The sequence below is a fragment of the Centrocercus urophasianus genome, unplaced genomic scaffold (assembly GCF_019232065.1).
Source record: "Centrocercus urophasianus isolate 14NV4802_14NV808 unplaced genomic scaffold, USGS_Curo_1.0 seq_11, whole genome shotgun sequence".
Lineage (NCBI taxonomy): Eukaryota > Metazoa > Chordata > Aves > Galliformes > Phasianidae > Centrocercus > Centrocercus urophasianus.
Window position 1 is genome coordinate 26,784,827 of NW_024884253.1, and position 23,064 is coordinate 26,807,890.

Genomic DNA, 23,064 nt, shown 5'->3' on the forward strand with positions numbered 1-23,064 from the left:
GGAGGGAGAGAGCAGTTCCAATATACTGAACTATTTTTCTGATTGTGACAGGTACTCGTGCATATTCATACAGTATTTCACCAACAGAAGTGGTGACCCACTCCTGTCAGCTGGGTTTTGGATGGAGAGCAGTGTCCAGCTAATGGCATAGTAGCATTCAGTAGTAGAGTTCAGTCCCATGAGGAATCGTGGATCCTTGGGAGAGTCAGCTGTGGGATGTGACAGTGGGATGCTGGATGTTGTGTCAGCCTCCTGATTCTCTGGCTGATGGCTGCCTTCAGGGGCATTTTGAGAGGACCAGTCAAAAAAACACAAAAACAAAAGGGAGTACCTCCCTCAGAGGCTCAAGTGGATCAGCTCAGCATTAAAACCCAAATGAGGGCTTGCAAGGGACTGCAGATGCTGCGTGGGGTTGTGGTGGTGCGGCAGGAGGTTCTGCCAGAAGTCTCATCCAGAGCTGACCCTGGCCATCAGTGAGAGGCAGGTGGTTTGGGACACTTGCCTGGCCCTGGGCTTGCCCTTTTCTGTTCATCTTTTGGATCTTAAGTTCACATTGCTCTGAGAAAGATGGAGTTTCTTAAACGACTTTCAAAAAAGTGGTGGATTCATCAGCAAGACAGACTGAAGTTGTTAACGGGCAAGGATAGCATCTAAATTTAAGTTGAGCTCGTTCATTAAAGAAAAGGACTATTTTAAGATGATTTTACAACTGATTTAGGTTTCATTGTACTTAATAGTTGTTTAAGCAATGCCAGAGATTATAACTTCAGTCTGCAGAAATTCACATTAGCTATAGTGGAATAAATGGTTTGTGAACAATCGTTTTGTAATGGAGCAGTTCTCCTTCCAGCTGAGAACACTGTTGAACAGCTGTGTGCAGATTCAGCTTTCCAGCACAGAAAGCTGGAAAAGAGTGGGGCAGTCTCAAGATTTCGACTCAGCGTGATGCTGACTGAATGCAGATGGCTTAAGTGGTTCCTGTCTTCAGTTCTGTGCTTTGCCTGTGTCTTGAAGGCTGCTGCTATTCCTCCAGCAGTGCTGGCTGAATGACGCATGCAATGTCTGTTTACATTTATTAGCCAAACTGCAGAATTGTGTTTGGGAGCGGATTCACATCAGGCTCCACTTGTAGCTGCTGCAGTTGTTGTGGCTGGGAAGTAAGAGTGCATCATTGCTGGGCTGCTGAGAGCATCTGAAGAGCAGGAAGTAGTGAAAATGGCTGGAATTCAAAATGGGTTGTAGGTAGTGAGGTTGTATTTACTTGGGCTTTCCATATTGAAATGTTACGTTCATCAGGTAAAAGAAAAGCATTCCTGTAACTGCAAGGGCATTCAGAAATGGAGGGAGGTCTCGTGGCTATTCCTGGCCTTTGCTTACATGTGAAAATGTTCATCTTGTGCACAGATGCACTTGCTTACAATTTGGGGCATCACTGACACCAGGCCGGAGCAAAGGGTGGATTTTGAAAGCGACACTGTGAGTCACCGAGAGAAGACAAATGCAGCAACACAGAAGAACCAGAAAAAGTTAAATGTATAGAATATGTGGAGTAACTTTGTGTTTGGGATTAGCTCTGGGTCTGTAGACTCCGAAATACTGACACCACTGGCAAATACTTGCAGCAAGTGCTGTTGCGTGATTTTGCAATTCTGCAGAGGCCTGGAGAGAAGCACGTTAATCCTGTTGCCACACACAGGGCAGTCTTGTTGGAAATCAATGTCACTGGGGGTTGGCTTTCCCAGCATGTCAAGAACCTGTGGTAGTTTCTTCCTCATCTGTTGCAGAAGTGCAGTATCTCCATGTCATCTCTGAGGAAAAGTCTGCTGGGTGCAGAGGAATTCAGCATTCTAAGTGACACTGCAGGCAAGAGGAAGTGAAGGGTGATGGGCTCAGGTGTTCGTTGGTCACAGAAGGCATCTGAAACCTGTTCTTGTATTTGATGATGGCTGCTGTGGTCTTTGCAAAAACATTGGCTGAATGAAAGGGGGGATTTCTGTGGCTGTAACAAGAATGGAGCAGGATCAATCATCAGCATCCAGTTCCAGGCACTGGTGTGTTAGGAAAGACAGTCATGAAGAGCTATGTTCTCTGGCATGGAAGGGTTCGTGGACATCCACAGGGTTCCATGCATCATCCAGAAAGCAGCTAGGCAATGTTTTGTGGAGCAAGTTGAGATTTACTCAGTGGAATATCAGGAGGTTTGGATCATAGCATAATTTCCTGTAAATGAGCCCTTTGCTTGATTTGAGATTGCTGCACACAGGTAGATGGATAAAGTCAGCATCTGAAGTGTCAGACAGCTCTGTGTGCCATCTCGGCGTACCCCAGCTGGAAGCAAGTGGGAACAGTGGGTGGGGTTCCTGAAAGGGGGCTGCAGCCCCGTCCTGCTCCTTTGGGTGACCAAGCTACCTGGATTCCCCTGTCCTAAGGCAGTGGGGAGCCAAAGTCTGCTGAACCTGCTGGTTTGGCAGTTTTGTTTGGATGTGTTGACATGGGCTGTCTGCATCGGTTTTCTGCCGATGTAATGAGCTGAATTAGTTCAGGTGCTGAGGCTGCTGGCCAGGCAAGGACCACCCTTTGCAGCATCACTTCTGCAGTCACTGTTAGCTCATGGCTGGTGGTGTTTGAATAGGTGCTGTAAAACCAAAGGCCAGTGCAGGTGGAGAGAGCATGGGTTGCGTGTGTGGGTTTGAAATAATTAATAGTCTGATTAGGAAAAATTTAGGATTAGAGAAGGTATTGGAGAGCTAAGAGTATTAGAATGGAGCAACAAAATAAAAACATCATCCCTCCACTCTGGTTCCTGCGGAGAGCAGTGCATGCTTTTAGCATGTGAATAGCTGCAGTTCTGAGAAAAGGGAACAGAGTCAAACTAATGGAGGATCACAGTAATCCTGACAACTTTCTCTGAAGACATATTCTCTTCTCTACTGCATTTTCCATTAACAGTGAGCTGGTTTGCATAAAGTGGGTGCTTAATGTGTTCAGGTTGATGGAGGAGGAAATCTTGCAGTATCTTGCTTGCTTTGGTCGCTGTGCTTTGCTGTCCTAGGGTTTGGTTTGGTGTTCAATGGCCAGAATGCTAACGATTGAAACAGTTGCTGATGTGCCTCCTGCCTTCCCTTTGCTGTCTTCTAGAAAATCTCCGGAAGAATTGGACATGGATAAAGTGACAGCAGCCATGGTACTGACCAGTTTATCCACCAGCCCTTTGGTTCGCAGCCCTCCCATCCGGCCCAACGGTAAGCCTTGTTGTGCTGAAAAAGCCACACCTGGGAATGGAGGACAGCTGGTGCAGGGGGGCAGGGAGCTGAAAGGAGAAGAGTGGCTCTGCTTGCTGGCATAACGGTCTGCTAGCAGCGTTGGGAGCTGGTTGGCAGGAGTTGCAGTGCAGTGGAGGAGAAGGCAAGAGAGGCTGGAAAGTAGTGATGCTGGAATAGCACCAAGGTGCAAGCCATGGGTAAAGGATGGGCAGAAAGGAGAAGGAAGTGTTTCCTTCCCAGTGAGCTGCTCCGTGAGGTGGGAGGTGCCCTCTGACCAGGGAGGACAGGAGGGGGAACAGGTGCCACGGAGCCTTCTGTCCTCACTGAGGCTCTGCCTGTCTGAACGGTGTGTCTGCAGTTGCTCATACACAGTACACGTACCAGCAGTTGCTCCTGCCCATACAGCACTGAGATGGGCTGTTCCTCAGCTCTGTGATGAGCTGAGGAGTCTGTGGGCTGCAGCCCTTGTCTGACATCTGTGTGGTACCGGCCTGCAATGGCAGGGCTCTGCTTAAGGCTGGGGTCTGCAGTTCCTGCCCAGTTTATATGTGCTCTCTACAGCTCTGGGGCCTGCTGTCAGACCTATAACCCCTTACAAGGCTGCTTAATTCATGGTGTAACACGAGGCACCCAGATAAAAACACACAAGAAGTACGTGATCATAGTAGAAAGGCTAAGGAATTGTGATTAATCTGTGAAAGCTTGGCTGGAGATACAAGAGGTGGTTAAAACTGATACATGTTAAGGACTAATCTTAAATGAGGACCCCTCATTAGGATGTATCAGCATTGTTTGTATGACGCTGGCTTTTCTTATTCACTTGCAGCTTTTAAAATAGATGCTGACTGTACTCCTGCTGTAAATGAGTGCTAAGAGGAATACTTACAGATTGTAGTTAATAGGAATGTACTCTTTGCAGGTCTCACTGTTGCCGGGGATGACCCTCTGAAAGGCATTATACTTAGCAGACTTTGTAAGGGCAGGTAGTGACAGGATGAGGGGAAATGTCTTCAACTGGAAGAGGAGAGATTTAGACTAGATATTCAGAGGGCATTCTTTACTGCGACTGTAGTGAGATGCTGGAACAGGTTGCCCAGTGAGCTGAGCTTGTGGATGCCCCCAGCCTGGAAGCATTCAAGGCCAGGCTGATGGGGCTGTGAGCAGCCTGGTCTGGAGGGAGGTGTCCCTGGCTATAGCAGGCGGTTGGAACTAGGTGATCTTAGGGGTCTCTTCCAACTTCAACCATTCCATGACTCTAAGATTCTATGATTAAGTGTAATCTTTGAGGAATGCCCCAGTTTTAAAGGAATTTATATGAGCATTATGGGTTGTTTCTTTTTTTTTCTCATTTCTTTGCAGAAAATGTAAGCTTTGTCCATTTAGCTCAGTAGCTGGAAGTGTAGCTGTGAGAAGCCACAGATGCCATCTGTGTTGTGGCATGCACCTTCCAGGTGTTTAAAACCAGCACTGTTTATTGCTCATCACTACTGTGATGAGCCCTGAGGAAGCTCTGACAGTGGCAGCCCTGTGGGATCAGAGCAGCTGGGGCACACTGGGGTCCTGTTAGCAACCCTGTCATGGTCTGGTGCTGCTTGTGGGGCAGAGCGATGTCAGTCACCTCCGTCAGGCTGAGCAGGTGGCAGCTCCCAAAGTGCACATTAGCTGGCATGGCTTGGTTGGGAAGATCTCCCAAAGAAGCCTCTTTGAATTACTAAGAACTAAATGGTAGCTGATGGATGCATTTGATACTTCTTTATGCAGGCGGAGTGCTTGATTTGATATTCTTCACATAGACTGTTTGCATCTTGCCTGAAATCTGGGAAGACAAGCCTGAAAAAGCAATACAGATATTTTCAGTAGTCAGACAAGATTTTGAAGCTGTTGTTGAGCACGTTCTCCCTGAATATCTTAATATTTCCCAAGTTGAAGCTTACTAAAGATTTCAATAAAAATGCAAAGATTGGATAATTTAAAACTCACTTGGTATGGCAAGGCTGGGCTCTGCTCTTAGCAGTATGAGGTACAAACCTAGTAATGATGAATTCCTTGTACATCCTTTCCCCTCACAAAAGAGGCAATAAGCAGCAGTAATTACAGGAGGATTTCTTTTAAAATAAACTCTTTAGAATTTTGCCTGGAAGTAAAACAAAATAATGATATTGGCATTAATGTGAAAATCCATTCTTTGCTGGAATTACTGGGTGTGATTGCCCACATAAATTGGATCAGAGTTTGGCCCTTGTTTCTCTGCAGTTGAGTAATGCTTGGTCTGGTTCTCTTTCACGCAACTCCAGCAATGTGAAAAGAGCACCAAAGTAAGAGTAAGTTGCATTTATTTATATATTGATCTCCTTTACATTGGCAGATTTGTTGGTATTAACGAGAACCAGTGTTTGTTTTCTTTTTTTCCTGTTGTCAGCCTTATTCTCATTTCACACACTACTTTTAAGGCGTTCTCTTGATCTAAATCTCTTTCTCAGTAAGGTGAGGAGGAGCTAGAAACACTGAGAATACAAAGTACCACTGTAAATGTGTCAGAAAGTAGTAGTTGAGAGAGTGCTGTTTCCTTTGTTTATTTGAACAAATGGAAATTTTAAACTATGCAAAGTTCACAAGTTGATACCAGATGTATTTCTTGGCTTTGGCCAGCAGCTCAAGTACAGATACTTACAAGAAGCAAAGCCTACCTCGATTACAGTCATGTGAAAACTCAGAAGTCTGTAGCTGTGAGTCAAAACATTACATTTTCGTATATTTTACTTATTAGCTACAGGAAATGTATATGTCCTTTTGCAAACAGGATTTATTTTTTCAGGAAAAGTGGGGTTTGTGATCAGTGCCCTCTGTCAGTAAGTGCATGGATTTGGCTACTGACTGTGCAAGGAGGTATTCTTACATGTGTGCTTACGTGATGAAGCACCAAATTCAGTTTTATGAGCAGCTGATGTTAATGATTAAAGGTTTCATCCAAAACCAACTGAACCAGGCATAACAGTCATTTGTTTAAGTGAGATTGGGGTAAGGCTTTGGTAGCAGTTGGCAGATGTTATTTTTTCTTGCTGATGTCATTAGTTAAATTTAACTGTAAGAAATTGGAAAGGAATGAAGGAGTGACTTCTGCAGAACTCTTAAAAGCAGGCAGAGACTTGAAAAGACTCCGTCTTGCACTTAGAATGAATAATGTTTCTTCAACAGCTAAAATCTTACATCGTTGCCAGCTCTGAAGTTGGGTATTGCACAATGCTCAGACACCTGTGGTGCCACTGGGTAAACTCCTGATGCCTGAGTTCTGGGGAAAGCTCACCAAACCATCCATGCACACGTGCACATAGATGCTTCCTGAAGCTTCCTATGGTGTCTGGCATTGCACTGCTGGATGTGCTCAGTCCACACATTTGCTGGTGACCCCTGCGTTTCTCTCCTGCCAGAGGCCCTTTAGGGGCTAAGAAGAGTGACATGCCACATTTAGCTCCTGAGGACCTCAGCACGTGAAATACAGCTCAAATCATGCCTCGGACTGCAAAGGCAGTGCTTTACTCCCACCTGCCACGTCATGGAGTGACCCATGGGCTTGGGGGTCTCTTACAACCTAATGCCAAGGTAGCTGCTGCAGTGAGGGAGGGCTACGTGCAGCAGATAGGTGAAAAAGCAATCCAGGGCCACAAAAGCCACATCTGAAACCCCACGCCTGTATTAAAAAAGGCAAATCCTTCTGAGGATACGTACCACCTCCATTACACTGGAGTCAAAATAGATGGAGGTGCGCACACTGGCAGATTATAAGAAGGCAGTGAGAGTGCAATTATGGTCTCCTGTGGTGTTTCAGTAGTTGGATGATGATTCTGTTTTCACAGATGCAGTTGGTGTCCTGGGGCTCACAACTTGTGTCCTCCTCCTGGGGTCTCTCTCCTCTTTGTGGTGCAGTGGTTTGGAGCTTGCCCTTACATCCCACTGCAGTTGTGTGTTTGTGGTTAATAGTTGGGAATGTATTTGAATGTTTTTCCTTGATTGTGCATGCAGTATCTGAGTGCTTGTTGCTGTTTACGCTTTAAAGCAGGTTATTTGCCCAGAATTTGTTTAAAAATACTTTTTTTTCTAAACTACAAAATCAGGTGTGGAATCTGGATGTTGACAAATGTAATCTGCGTGCTGTGGGATAGATGTAATTGTCCTCTCTGCGTCCAAGGCTTTCACTTTTCTTTATTTCTTTATCCAGTTAATTGCTAACATTGTATTTAAGCATTAGATAAAAGAACTCCTTAGCCCTAAGGTGATACTGTTGTAATGACAGCTTTTGTTGTTCTTGACAGAATCCCTAAACGGATCTTGGAAAGAAGGAGGATTTGTGCCTTCTAGTACCAGCAGCAGTGGATACTGGAGCTGGAATGCTCCCAGTGACCAGTCCAACCCATCCACCCCATCTCCACCTCTGTCAGCTGACAGCTTTAAAGCTTTTCGAACACCTTCCCAGCCAGATGATGGCATTGATGAAGCTGAAACAAGCAACCTTCTCTTTGATGAACCCATCCCTAGGAAGAGGAAGGTTAGCCTCCTGTTAAATTCCCATGCCCATAGGCAAATACAGTGTCAGTAGACTTACTGTGCTGTGAGAAAGGAACACCTCACCTAGAGAGAGCTCTGTATGCATGCATTCCCTCCTTGGCATTCAGTGAACATAGGTACTGAGCCTAGTCACTGTGCCTAGCTCAGCCTAGTCACCTGCTGCACGTGCCATCAGCACCACATATTTGCTAGCAGATGGTGAGGTTCTGCTGATGCTCCTGCTCAGAAAACAGTGATTTCCAGAATGCGTTGCCTCTGGCCAATCAAGGGATTCTTCCCCAATTTGGCAGATTCTTTGTGTGAAGGATGCAACAGGTAGCCTTTATGTGTCATCACGAAGGCTGCACGTGGCCTTGATATTTCTTGTTCTGTGGAAGTGCTGTTTGTCTGACAGTGTGTCAAATACCTTAATACTGCGATGCTTTCACTGCACAAACATATGGGGTGAAAAAAGGAGAGGGAGATCAAACCTGATGGCTTTTGATACAGCATTAGCAGTGGCCAAATTCATCCTTGGTAGGAGTCTGCAAAAGCAGACTAAATAAAACACTGAGTAAAAAAGAAAAAAAAAAAGTCCAAAAAACCAAAAGGCACCTTTATGCTAGCAAGCAGGCTGCTCTTGGAGAGAAAAAGAAAACAAAGACATGGCACTGGTCCAGGTTCTCTTCCCTCCCAACACAACAGGACAGGTTTTGCATAGCAAGATGGGAAAGGACTTTATGCAAGGAGGAGAAAAAGAATCTATTCTTCCATAGTGACACTGATTCTGACTCAGTCTGGGGCAGTTAATTGCTTCACCACCAGCAGGAGGAAGTTCTAATGATTGTTTAAACGTGTTCAGATTTATCTTGTTGCTCCAGAAGTTGCTTATTTGCTGACCAACGCTGTTCTGCCCTTGTTTGTGGGAGAGGGGTGGTTAAATGTTTTTGCTTTTTTCTGAAAGGGAAAGAAAATATTTTGGAGGACACATTTATTAAAATAAATCAGAAGTTGGAGCTGGTTGTTAAACTAAAGCAGACAGTTTTGGATTGTGTGAGACAGGAGGAGTAGGAATGCAGAAGCGCTGCTTTGCCTTTTACTTGTCAATTGAAGTGATGCTTATTATCATCACTGCTATTGTTGGGCCATGATTAGACAGATGGTTTTACAGCTGCCATCTTTATTGTTATGTAAGTTGCCTGTGAGTATTTCTATTTATGTACTCACCACAGATACATTCCACTGTCTCTTCCTGTTCTCATGGATTTTGCTCTGAATGGCAAATGTTTAACTTTGATAAATAATAACATTACCTGCCAAACTTTGTTACAGTTTAACTGCATTTCCTGCACTTTTTTTTTTAATTCTGATCCCAGCATGGTACTTTATCTGAGTACATCTTCACACGTTTAGAAACTGAAATGAAAATGTTCGGGTTAATTCTTATTTAGGGCTTCAAAATCGAAAGGAATAAGTGTGGAAATAGCAATTGATAACCTTACTTCGACTCATGAAAGTTTTTTCCATTGCGTGTTTCAAAATGTCACATTAGCAACCACATTCCAGTAAGAATCACAAAATCATACAATGGCTTAGGTTGGAAGGGACCATCCAGTTCCAATCCTGTGCCTTGGGCAGGGCTGCCACCCACCAGCTCAGGCTGCCCAGGATCCCATCCAGCCTGACCTCACACGCCTCCAACGATGGAACATCCACAGCTCTGGGCAGCTGTGCCAGTACATCACCACCTTCTGAATAAAGAATTTCCTCCTAACATCTCACCTGAATTTTCCTTCTTTTGGTTTAAAGCCTTTACTTGCTTAAAAGTTCCCATTAAGGTAGTAGTCCCCATAATTCCCCACCAGATCTTCTATCCGTTATTTTCTTAAATGAAAGTTAAAGTCTGATGATGCAGTTGGACTCGTCAGAAATGGAAGCACGGTTTATGTTCTGTATTTCTGCCCTGTGATATTTCTTTGGGTTATACTAAAATTTGCACATTCCCAGCATGGACAGTAAAGCTAAAAATGCAGTAGAGATAGATTGTTTTTGCCATCTAATCAGAGGGAGTTGTTGAACCGCTCTGTGTTCATAAAGATGCGCCTGGTGTTGGGGATGCCATAGGGGAGCTCCTGTGAGGTACGTGGGAAGTGTAGTCTTCATGTTGTCGTGTGGCTGGTGGAGATTTGTTGGTTCTTAAGCTGATTACTGCAATCAGCTTTTGCTTTGACAGGCCAGCAGCTGAGATTTTTTTTGAAGTCCTACTCTGTTATCTTTATAGCAAATGCTGAAATTTATCATGTACTCAAGTGCAATTCCAGATGATCCAAAGTGAACCAATCACGAGGCTGATTTCTGTTGAAGACACAAAGGAAGCATGTGCTCGTCTCTAAGGATATGCTTGTTTTTTTAATTGAATGTTATCTGGACATAATTACTTAATCCTACGTGTAGCTTTTGAAATAATGCATTCTGTAGTATTAGAGAAAATGATTTTGGGGAAGCCCCAATTATTTAGGCATTAACATTTTAAATCAGAAATGTATAAAATTGGTTTCATTTGAGGGACTTGAAGGTGGAATGGGCAAATTAACAACAAGCCGTGCCAGAGAGCAGGGAGAGGTAAAGCTTGGGCACAGGCCACTCCTTTCTCTGCACTTTGTAGAACCCAGTGGGATTGTGCTGTTAGCTGAGACATGGCAGTGTTAGAAATGGGGAGTTAGAGGCTGTAGGCATTCAGCGATTGATTCGGCTTACAGATACGACTGTTTTATAAGTCTGTGCTTGTTTGGGGTTGCTTTCTCCTTCTTCTGTCCTCCTTGTGACTAAGAATACATTGCTCTCTTGTTTCAGAACTCAATGAAGGTGATGTTCAAATGCCTGTGGAAAAACTGTGGAAAGGTACTGAGCACAGCTGCAGGGATTCAGAAACACATACGGACCATCCACCTCGGGTAAGAGACCGCTGCCTTCAGAAGTCAAAGGGATTTGCTGTGCTTTGCCTGGGAGATGACTGAATTATCCCTGTCTTTTCTAAGATCCAAAGGTTTCTGGAGTAGTTGAGGAGCAATGTGTAGAGGTGAACAGGAACTTCTTCCAAAAGCAAAGCACTTTCTTTTCCAAGCTTTAGTGAACTTTGCTAGAAGGTCACAAGAAGCTGTGATCACACTGTGCTTCCCCCAGCGGCAGCACAGCTCAGAAACATTTGATGGAGAATTGTTTCCAGGAATGCCTGCTCCCTGCTTGTCATGTCCAGTCTGCAGCTGGGTGAAAGATGGCAGGTTTCATGGTGCTGCATGAGTACTTTCCAGTTTCGTTTCACATTGAATTGCATTCTGAGTCAAAGCAATTAAGAAAACTGAAAATGAAACCAAGCTGCTAATTCCATGTGTGTTTATTTGGACTAGAAGCAAAAGCTAATGAATCTTGTATGACATGAGGTTTTTTGAGAGCTTTAGTTTTCAACTAAAATCTCCTGTGCAATTCACTGAGTGACCTAGCTGTTTAATATATTAATTACATGGAGACCCAGTGCTACCTCACAGCGCTAGTGAGCAGGCAGTCTGGGAGACAGTCTGGACATCATGGCAGTGGAAGGGGGAAGGGTGTCCAGGTGTTGCCTTACATGCATATGCAATTGAATCTTTTTTCTCATTTCCCTTCTTTTGGTCCTCACCTGAGGGTTATGCAGATGTATGTGTTGTATAAGTCTGTGTTACCCAGTGCTTATAAATTAAAAGTGGCTGCGAGTTGTAGTCTGGCATGGAGCTCTGGGGTGTTGTGCAACAGTGCTAGTAATCGGTGTTGGGCTCAAGTTCCAAAGACTGAAGCTGTCGGAAAAAATCTCTTTCAAAATGCAGTTATCTTCTTTTTGCTTCGTCCTTTGTACTGCTGGGACATCTTTTGAATGGCATGAGGCAGGGAGAAGTAAACAGCAGAGCTTCCCATATGGAAGATTCAGGACAAAAAAAGTCATGTATGAGCTGTGAGGTTGAATTTTAACAATGTGAGTGTTGGGAATGTGCTACAATAGTGGTTTGTTTGGGAGTTCCTGATAATGTGTAGACTGTCAGGAATAATTGCTTGTGACTGGGCTGCTTCATGCCCAGCATTTGTTGTCTAGCACACAGCAGGTGTGGCCAGGGGATGCAGGGACAGGCAAGCCTCTTGCAACTCCTCCCTCAGTAAGTCTGCATCTGAAGGTTAGGACCAGACAGTCCAGCATGGGCAAGCCAGCCCTTAAGTGTCCTTTCTGTGCCCATGTTGGAGTGAGTCGCATGGTGAGACTGTTACTGAGCAGCTATTCTATTAGGCCACGGAAAGTTACAGAAAACCGTGTCCAAAACGATATTTGACTTAAGAAACTAGTGATAAGATAATAACTTATTTCCTGTTAGGTTAGCAGGGTTTATCTTGCCCGTGCTTGTTACCTTTAAATGCCCTTTTGTGGCTGCTTTGTCATTTATGAAGTTAAAGTGCTTTGAGATTCTTGTTAACTTCAATAGTCAGCAATGGGAAGCAAGTACTGCTTGATATTTATGCTGAGGCATAGAAGTTAAACATCAAGTCCAAGGTCAAAGAATCAGAAGAAATAAAGTTTAAATTTGTGCTTCTTTTCCCTTCAGACTGGATAATTTTCTTTTCCTCCCTAGGGTCAGATCTCTGATAAGGTAGGAAGAGTTAAAACTGGAAATACTAATTAATTGACAGCATGAATATATTTGCTTATGCATCTAGAACTTAAAATACAGCTTAAGGCTCTTGCTTTCATTTGATCAGTTCCTTTTTCTTGATACAGACGCGTAGGAGAATCTGACTACAGTGACGGAGAGGAGGATTTTTACTACACAGAAATCAGGCTCAACACGGACTCAGTAGCTGATGGCCTAAGCAGCCTTTCGCCAGTCTCTCCATCTTTAGCATCTCCTCCTTCCTTTCCCACCCAAGACGCAATCCGTCCTGAAACTTCCTGTGCCAAAACTGAGACTAAATTGATGACACCTCTGAGCCGCTCAGCTCCTACCAACCTCTACCTCGTACACACGGACCATGCTTACCAGGTAATGCTGCTGAGGGTGAGCTCCACTCACTGCACTGACTTCATTAATGTAGAAGATGTCTAAATACTGTGTTTAGATTTTGAAAAGCCAAGCTTACTTTTAGTGAGTCAGAGAGTTTCATAGAGCAAGAACAGTTAATGGGGCTTGTTTCATTTGAACCATATGTCCACTTCTGGGTTAGTTCTTTCTGCTCTCACCACAGCCAGTGGACTTTTGGGTACAATCTTCCAGTCGTGTGTAGAGTCATTGAATTGCTCAGGTTGGAAAAGATCTTCAAGATATCAGGTCCAACTGCAACCTAACCATACTACCCTAACTCTGACAACCCTCTGCTAAATCGTGTCCCTGAGCAGTACAGGTGCATGCTTCATGTTGAGAAGAGTTGCTCTGTGTTTTTTATTCCACTGCCTACTCAGTTATTTCTCCAATGACCATAAGAAACGCCTAAGGTGACGTGTTCTCGTGTGATCTCCTGCATTGTAAACAATCTCTATCAGTCAGCTAAATCCCTCCCAGAGTGTTAGCTCTGCTAATACTGAATGTCTGGAAGCAAGTACCCAAAACATGCTAGGAACAATTCCTCTCCTCTGCTGTGTGCAGCATGAGATGTCAGTTTGCGTATGTGAAGTAGAGCAGGAAAAATGAAAAGAACGTATGTGATACCCTCCCGCTCTTAGAGATAATTCTTTACAAATGGGAAAACTCCAGTCGTATCCAAGGTGCTGTTCAAAAAGCTTCCAACTGAGTTCAGACAGATGGCATTAATTGGGAAAGTGCACTAAAATTTGGTATGTTTTGGTCTGGATGTCATATGAGAAAATACGAATTGAGACTTTGAAGTGGTGTGGTCCATGACCTGCGTATGCACTGGAGAACTGAACTCTTAAATTTGTCAGGCGCAGTAACTCTTGTATACAGCATTGTGCAGATAAAACCCTTCTGTTGTTTGTCTGGAACAGCATAGTTTGATCTCCCATGCACTTTGGAAAGCATGAGTGGAAGTCTGGGACCTCAGGTGGGAGCTGCATCAGGTAGTGCAGCAGCCTGGGACTGATGAAGCCAGCTAAGAGAAGGACTTTCTTCTCAGTCTCGCTTAAGCCCTGCCTCTCCCATAGTGAGGTACCAGATCCTGGATGCTCGCTTCGTCTGTTATTTGTAGGGCTTTTTTTGCCATGTTCTTTCCTGCTGTATGAAGGCTCACTCAATCCTCCTTTATATAGCAGAGAAAGGATATGCCAGCCCTTTCCATTTTTTTCCAGCCTTTGAATAACACACTTGATTAAGGAAATTCTGTTTGAAATGTTTCAACTGCTTGAATTGGATTTGGACTGATGTATTCCATGGTATCATACTGCATGTGCCTGAACCCTACAAGTGCCTCCTTGTCACGTTGCTCCATTTTGAGTACTTCATTTTATTAGTTAGGAAGGACCCTGTGCATACTGCATAAGGCATTCTCTTGAACTGAGGTCCCTGTTCCAGTTCCCGTTCAGGTTTTCTTTGCCAAAGAAGCAGCTTATGTGGAGCAGATCAGTGGGATGCAGTGTTCAAGTCTCCAACCCAACCAGGGGAGGCACCCCACCACGTGGAGTTACTGTATTTTTCCTGTTGCCTTTCAGTGAGGTTTTTCTCTTTCACTGAACCCAGCAGACATGTGCTTCCTCGACGAGTTGATGTGTCTGTATTTAACCTCTTGGAACTGCAGCCTCAGCAGCACTGGGAGCATAGCTGCAATAGATGGAATCATTCAGTGGCCTTGGTTTCTTTTGCTTGGAGAGATTCCAGAGAATTGCTTCAGCAATTTGCTCCAAAGAATATTTTTAATGGGAACAATCAGATAGCAGTTTGTCATCGCTCCTTCTCTTCAGAGTGGTTCAGGGAAGCAGTTAGGTGACTCCAGCAGCCTCAAACACAATCTCTACTTAGATAAAAGCTTTGTGTTGCTGTGAGATTCAGGTGACTGAAAGACAAAAAGAAAGCTCATTTTTAAGAGCAAATTCTTTGTAAATTTTAATCAAGAAGTCTTTTATTTTTTGGGGGGGATGAAAGCTTGAATCTCAGGAGTCAAGGGAAGCCTGTGTTGATAATTGTCGCACTCCTGCCAGACAGAGTAAATGTGAGGTAATGTGAGGTTACAAATTTCCTGACTCTGTCAAGTGAAGAGGGATGTAAAATGATGGAGGAAAGGAATTCCAGGGGGCACAAAGCCAAGTGAGAAAAACTGAGGGAAGACATAAGATGAAAAATACCAAACAATCCTAAGCTGAGCTGGTTGAGGATTGCAAGCCGGGTATTACTGGGTGTTACAGCCAGATGGAGGGAAGGTGAGAGTTCTTTGTACTGAAAGCGACCTTCAGATATTTGCTTTAGCTTCGGCTGTCATTGAATCCCAAGCTTCTTGTTTTTAATAAGAGCAGCTGTTCTAATTGGGATGAAACATTTGTCTGATGAATGAAAAATGGCCAACCCTTACTGTTAATGCTGTTGTCCAAAAGTCCTCTCCATCCAATCTTCAGTTATTCTAACCTGCTGTCACCAGTATATATACTACCTTGTTTATCACTGTGGGTAGGTTAATCATTTGTACTATTTTTTTTGCTGCCAACTGGCATTATTAAAACAGGGTTGTTTTTTTAATATGGTACTTGAGTTCATGTTTTTTCTACCAGACCCAGGTTTTAAAGGTTTTGCATGGATTCTTGTGAGAGCTATCATCTTCCTCCAAACAGGGTTTTAACAAGAGCAGTATATAAACATGTTCCTTCCTTACTGGCTTATCTGTGATTATCCTTCTCAGCAACAGGGTAAAATGCTTGTCACTGTCAGCACTGTGAAGGTTTTTTCCACCTCTGAAGCTCTCCTGCAGATTTACAGTTTTAAGGAGTAAAAGATCCCTTGACGTGCTTTGGAAAATGAATGGTTCTTTTACTGGAATAATATTTTCTTTTCAAACAGGCCACTCCTCCAGTGAACATTCCAGGGTCAACTAAATTCACTCCCAATGGCAGTAGCTTTAGCATCTCTTGGCAGTCGCCTCCAGTTACCTTCACCGGCATCCCAGTAAGTGAATGACAAGAAAAAAGAAAAAAAAAAGAAGGAAAAAAAAATATTGAAGAACTTTTTGTGTTTTCAGAGTATCTCATAACAGCAGTGATTTTAACAGAACAGGTACAGAAAAGAAACAAGTCACGTTATGCCCCAGTTTGCTTGTGTGACTGACTGTAGCCCTCTTGCCAATCTCTTAAATGCAATACAGTATTTTTTCTCTTTTGTTTTGTTTTTTTTTTGTCTTGGTGACCACAAGCAGAGAACAGGATTGATAGTATGTTTTTTAAAATACCCATTTCCGAAAGAATGTTCGGGGAGGTGCAGAAGCCGTCACTGCATGCTGCTTTTTCTGCCACTAAGAGATTGCTTATGAGGCTGGAGATAAAACTAACAAGGCAGTGGTTATGTTAACAGGGTAATTGGAACCAAGCAGCAGGGCTGTTATCTAAATGAACTCTGAAGATGAAGTATAGTTGAAAGGCAGCAGAAGGAAAGAAATAAAGTATGAAGTCTGACCCCAGTAGGCTACAGGGATGTAGCCTCTACTGACAGCAGAAAGTTCTGTAATTTTGCACAAAACAATGCATGTAATACATAAAGTATTTTTAATATTACTTTTAATATTAATACGTGGTGCAGCGTGACAACGTTTTAATGAAGTATTGGATGCAAAGTCAGCTCTGGCCCTTCCTTCACATAGATGGATAATGTACGAGGCCGTATTTTCTTACAGAACTGCAGAAATTGGTTGTTTGCTGAAACATAGGTTTCCAGTAGTCCTAAACGTGAAGCAGTATAGGTGTGGATACTGTAGGGGGAGGTAAAAACCTCAATGAAAGCTTCAGAGGGATTAGGTGTCTACTGCCTCGCATGGTGAGTGCTAAGAACAAACGTAATCACTGCCTTCAATAAAGGAAGATCTTTTATGTAACAAGGAGAAATAAATATATATCAAATTTATTCTGATTTTTATTAGAAAGCGTTTTTTATTATAAATTAAGATTCCCTAGTCATGAACTCCCTTCATATGATAGTGTTTCATTTAATATTGTGCCTTCTGAATTTTTACAATGTATTGCATAACACACATTGCTCATTTAAAGATCCATATAGCTTTTTGTCCTACCACCAGTGAATATTAGACATGGTGATAACAGATGCTATTTCCCTCCCTTTTCTTCACCAAGTGAATCTCCAAAGCTTCTTAACGTCAACCTTTGGCAAATGTTGGAGATTTTCTCAGACTGTGGTATCCTGCAGGTCTGATAAAAAATGAAAGTGGCTGAATCAATTACGCTGTGCTCTGCCAATGAATATTTATTAAGTTCTATCAAGGAACAGCTCACAGTGAAAGACATCATGCTGTCAGCAATTTGAACAAGAGCGCCTCGACAGAGCGTGCTATCTGTGAAGTTCCTCGAGTATTTGATTTCACAACAATGGGGTTGATACAGAGCAATTACAAAACTGGCTCCTTCTGCGGAGTAGCAGAAACTGGTGCCAGTAGTGTTGGGAATCTAAAAGTGCAATTATCCACACTGTAAATCACACACATAAGCCGACAGGATTATACATGTGTGTTGAGTTTGCTTGCTCAAGCAACAACGTTGAACCCTAGCTTTAGAGCTGACTCTTTTCAAGGGAATTCAAGAGATGCCAAATCACTTTCACAGAATTGCGTGAAGATAGCAGTGATGTAGGTACGATTCAGAAATAATCCCAGTACAAAAACCTCGGGAAGTGCTGATGATAGCAGAATAATAAAGCACTCTGGGAACCATATGAACTGATTTTTATGTGTCTGCTACGTAGGTCGCAGTAATGCCTCCTATTTATTTCCAGGGAAACTCCAACAGATACAAAGAGCACAATGATACTATTTGATAGAGCACGTTCTCAGCTAGAAAGGCATTTATTTTGGAGCAGCCCTTGTAATATTTATAGGGCTGCCAGCCAAAAACAACTAACCAGTCCAACCTTTTAAGTTCATGCACACTTTTATATTCTATCAGCAGTGAGATCATTTAAGAATGAAAGCCTTGCCTGTAGTGGGAAGTGATGTGTGGTAAGAGCAGATGTAAATACAAAGTGATGCTAAATAACTGCATATTAAATGAAAGTTGCATTTCGCTTGTGTTTTTTTAAGTAAATGACATATTGCCTTACAAAAGCAGGGCTGTGTTAATTCTCACCCTTGCAATGAGTGCAACTCCTTTTGGAAAGCAGTAGTCATACAGTGGAGCTTCTCTGCCTCACACAAGGCTTACATACAACCAGCCTGTGACAGAGCCAGTGGAATACATGCTTTGCTCTGAGCACTGTGCATGCCTTTCTGTATGTATTTGGCCCCTGAGGTTAGGTGCATGTCCACAGCAAGCAAGGGAACTTAAGAGGGTAATTCCAAGTCATTACTTTCTGTCTTACCCATAATAGTTACAGGCAATTTTCTAAAATAGCTTTGGGCTACCTTTTTGGCTGGTGACAAACCACTGGGAAGTGAAAAATAGGTATGGATTTACAAAAGTATGTAGGCTACAAATTCTTTCGTGTTACCAGCAGTGTGGGGGTAGGATGAGTGTGTCGTGCATGCCAAGAGGGCTGTTGAACCAAGAAGGCTTACAGTGCGTAGTAAAGGACTTAATTCAGTGCAGCTTGTTAGCAGCCATGATCAGTAGGACTGTCTTGCACTCCCACTGAAACCTGGGGGGCTGCACTGTAACTGGCCTGCAGCAAACTCCCTTCTCCCAAGCTGTCCCTGCACAAGAGTCACAGGTTAGAGCAATGTAAAAAATCCCTTCATCTCACAAGAGATTATTAGTATTCATTGAACACAGGCTGAGGTCTGTTTTTGTAATTATTTTAAACTGGAGAATTTTAATAAGAGCCTTTCAGAGTCTTAAAAAGCATGAATGCATGCATTTGCTGTATTCCCCCAAATCTTAAGTGATGCCGCTCTGTACTCTGGCTTACTCTGCTTGGGTGACTAGACAGAGAAAAGCAACGTGGAGCTGATATCATGTACATATTTACACCTCCAGCTTCTTCAGACCTTTAAATTATTTGTGTTTGTATGCTGTTTACTGACCTCTCCTTGGTATCTCAGCCACTGTGTATCACGAATTACTTTTTCTGGAAGCGGTTCTATCTGTGACAAACAGCAGCAGTTTGATTACCGTAGATTTAAAGGTGTGTTTCTATTGCATTCATGTCTGCATGCAGTTCATAAGTGACCTTTTTGTCTGTATTCACAGGTCTCACCAACTCACAATCGTCCTGCCGGGAGTGGAGAGCAGAAGCAGTCCCACACAGTTCTTTCATCACCACCCAGAGTAGCGTTTGGATTGAGGTATGGGACCATTGGCTCCTGCTGACAGACCAGTAGCTTCAGACTTTGGGGGGTGTTTAGTACACAAGATGTCGGTGGCCACAGAAAAAGAAGAACTACAGCACCAAGTGTGGTTGCAGTTGTCAGGCAGCTTCTTACTGGGACATTTCGGGATAACGTATCCACGCTTTTCATGAGCACCAAAAGTAAAGTTCAGGGGAAAAATGAGTTGTCGAGGAATGAAAAGGGCACAGACTGTGAAGGAGAACTGCAGGCCTTACGCCAGGTAGATCTGGAGTTCAGATGCGCATCTAAACTCCCCTGTAAAGCAGTGGTATGCAGATCCACAGTTCCATTTGAAGCATCTTGAACTTCGTTGCTTTTTTCTCTGAAATGCTGTTGCATAAAAAAAAAATCAAACTGCAATGCTGTATTTCTTCTAGTAAAGAAACTCTTTGTTTCTCACAGTCCTAAAAGGTGACTGAACCCTAAAAAGACAACAGAGAGCGCTAGGAAGATTTTATGCTTTTCAATTTCAGTGTGACTCTTGGATCATCACAAGTGCTATAAATGGAACTTGGGATGTTCCCAATTCATGGACTGTGCTTATTGTCAGTAATAAAAAAACTCATAAATATGCAAGAGAATAATCACAAGGCAGCTCCTGTGTGCCATGCAGTATCTCATGCAGGTATTAAACAGTTGTGTTTGTACACTCATTTGACTTAAGGACTGTAGGTCTGGCAGCTCTGCTGTCATGAGCATTGGGTCACTCCTTGTAGATTGCTCCCCAGGTTTGCTATGTGTTGAGTAGTATTTTAACATTTATCTTCATCATTTTCTGCAATTCTCTTGTGAGCTTTAAGTATGGTGGTAGGATGGAATACCTGACAATCACGGTGGCTTTAAAAGCAGGTACTGCCTGCCTTGCTGGTTTCAGGGAGGAAAAGAGCACACGTGAACACACGTGAATCACAGAATGGCCCAGGTTGGGAGGGACCTCAAGGATTGTGAATCTCCAACCCCCCTGCCACAGGCAGGGCCACCAACCTCCACATTTAATACTGACCAGGGCCCCATCCAATCTGGCCTTGAACTCCTCCAGGGACGGGGCATCCACAAGCCCTCAGGGCTGCCTGTTCCAGCACCTCACCACTCTCATAGTAAAGAACATGTTGCAGCTGAGGGCTGAAACTTGTTTTTAATTGCCTGGATGTTGTTCAGTCTGTGAGCTCAGCAAACCAAGCAGGAAGGATGTACAAACTTAAGAGCTGGCAGCTCTTCCTCTCTTTTGCATAGCTGCTGCATGCCTACAGCCAAGGTCTGCTGCTGTGCACTGGGCAATGTATTTGTAGCGCAGCACTACAGCAGAGAGCACTCGTGTGCAGTGTGAGCCTGGCTGTGCTGTGGGATAGCTGTGGTTGTCCATTACACCTTGGCACTGCGTGTGGCTAAAGTAACACGAATGTAGACCAAGCTGAGCCTGGCTGAAGTAAGGGCTGTGCACTAGCCTTGGAAGAGGGGGCAGGCTCAGCAGCTGCTGCAAAGGCTTCAGCCTTGCCATGCATCTGCTTGCTTCATCGCTCTTGGTCAGCTCACAGATGCACCGCAGTCTCTTAGAAAGTGAGGCGTGCTCAGCCATCTGCTGAACTCACTGTCCTGACCTGGGGAGGTGAGGCCAAGCTGCAAAACCGTAGTGTTAACGAGCTTCCCTTTCTGTCTGACAGGAAGCCGAGAGGGGAGGGGAAGAAGTGTCGGAAGGTCTATGGGATGGAGAACAGAGATATGTGGTGCACTGCCTGCCGGTGGAAGAAGGCCTGCCAAAGGTTCATCGACTGAAGAGCAAAGTTATGCAGAGCATTTAGGGATGGGGAAGGACAACGACAGGACCAGATTGCTACACCTGCACTGTATCACTTCCCGTTTCCCTCCAGTGATGTGGTGTTGGGATTTTTGTTTTATTATTTTTTGATTTGTTGGTTGTTTTGGTTTTTTTTTAACAAAGAGAGCTTTGTATTTCCAAGTGAAGCACTTGTAGCCAAGGAGAAGCACTAATTAAAACCTGTGTGGAGCAATAGAGCAAAAAAAAGTAAAAATAAAAAGCAAAACCAAGAACACACAACAAAATTCTGTCTTACGAAGTATTGACACCAGAGCAGCTATCAGTGTTTTTCTGTGTTGGTTTTTAAAAAAAAAAAAAAAGGAAAAGTGAATTCCTTGCTAACTCTCTGAACTATTTGCTCCTTTGGGTTATTTTTAACCATTGCAGTCTCTTTGCTGCCAACATCTGTATTTGCTAAACTGGACATTTTTTCTTTTCCTGAAACGAAGATCTCTTTTTGAAAGCTTTCTAATAAACACTTCGGAGTCATATAAGCTACAGTTTACTCAACAAAAGCTGTAACTAAGACTGGAGACTGCTAAATAATTCTCCTGATACGAATGATCACGATGATATTATATTTTTGGAAAGGGGCTGTGGGAAGGAGTTGGGATTTTTGTTTGTTTCTTTCTAGGAGAAAAGAAAAGGCGGAATTTTCCTGAAGGACAAACTGCTCCTGGAAGGCTTTTAAACCATACACAGACCAGCAGAGTGGAAAGAGTAACTCATGTACCAAACTGGATTTCGAGCCTTTGGAGGAAGAGAAGCAGCAATGGACAGTCACCAGCAGATCCGTCACTGCCAAAGTGGAGGGAAGAAATGCAATGACGGTTGATGGAAATCCGTAAGAATATAATGGGGGTCCGCTGGCTTTTCTTACTGCTCTTCCTGTTCATAGGGAGGGGCAACAGCTGGACCAGCACGCACGTTGCTGCGGTAGGCCTGTAAAGAGCTGGGAGATGCACTAGGATTCCATGTAGTACCTGTTCAGGGACACGATCCAGTCCAGCAGTTCTGCTCTTGCTTCCTTTTCTCGTATTTGAGAGATGGTTAAGATAATGGTTTGCTCAGCTTTGTTTTTTTTTTCTACATATTAAAGTTGCTAAAATTTATTTTGCGCCAAAAAAAAAAAAAAAAAAAAAAAAAAAAAAGGTAAAGAAAATACCACAAAGTCATCTCAGAAAAAGAAGTACAACAGCTAAGGAGCAACATATGTATGGTAAAGGTTCATTTCTTAGCTCGTTTTGATAAACGAAATGATGGGTTTCTATACTTGCAGATGTTGGAAAGATTGGATACTTCCATGTCTCTGTCCATTAGGAAGTACACCTGAGTGTGGGAAGCTGTGTTCTGTCTCAACTTACGTGGAATTGCCATTAACTGACCATTATTTCAATGCAGAAATAAAATAAGGATTTGCTATGATATGAATGTATGCCAGTAAATGACGCTTGTCTGTTAAACAAAGCAAGACACCTTAAGGGGGAAAAAAGAAAAGCGAAACTTTGCTTCTCATGGAGGCGTAGAGGCCCAACATTTCTGGTTTTCTTTTCTTCATACCATTTGAAATTAGACCAGATTTTTTTGTTGTTAATTATTTAATCTGCCTTCTCCTCTCTGAGATAAGGGACTCTTAATTATCCTGACAGCTTTCTAAAATCTGGTCCAGAGTTGACTTGATAGCTTTATTGAGCATGCACTGCTGCTTATGCCTGTGTGAAAGCACAGAACAGTGCAGGCATTGAGAACGTGCACTAGGAATTCAGCAAAGCAGTACTGAGAGGTGAAGGATATAATAGAAGCTACTGGAAGATGTCATCTGGGTTCTTTTTAAACAAGTTAATTGGGCAATCAGATGCATAATTTGAGCGTGCTATTTCTGCAGTTGTTTACAAATTGTGTAATTTACATGCACAAGCAGCAAGATATGCTTGCATGCACGCA

At 43.3% G+C, this 23,064-nt stretch overlaps 1 protein-coding gene across 3 annotated transcripts in view; it reads left to right on the plus strand.

Annotated features, from left to right (window-relative positions):
• Nucleotides 1-22,547, plus strand: part of ZNF704 (zinc finger protein 704) — a 79,516-nt gene extending 56,969 nt beyond the window's left edge. For all 3 annotated transcript variants that reach the window (XM_042839922.1, XM_042839920.1, XM_042839921.1), the window contains exons 3-9: nt 3,139-3,242; nt 7,574-7,806; nt 10,659-10,759; nt 12,604-12,865; nt 15,821-15,925; nt 19,165-19,259; nt 20,966-22,547. In XM_042839922.1, coding sequence (XP_042695856.1) covers nt 3,139-3,242; nt 7,574-7,806; nt 10,659-10,759; nt 12,604-12,865; nt 15,821-15,925; nt 19,165-19,259; nt 20,966-21,077 — 1,012 coding nt within the window. In that variant the 3' untranslated portion in view covers nt 21,078-22,547. The remainder of the gene's footprint in view (nt 1-3,138; nt 3,243-7,573; nt 7,807-10,658; nt 10,760-12,603; nt 12,866-15,820; nt 15,926-19,164; nt 19,260-20,965) is intronic.
• Nucleotides 22,548-23,064: the final 517 nt, after the last annotated feature.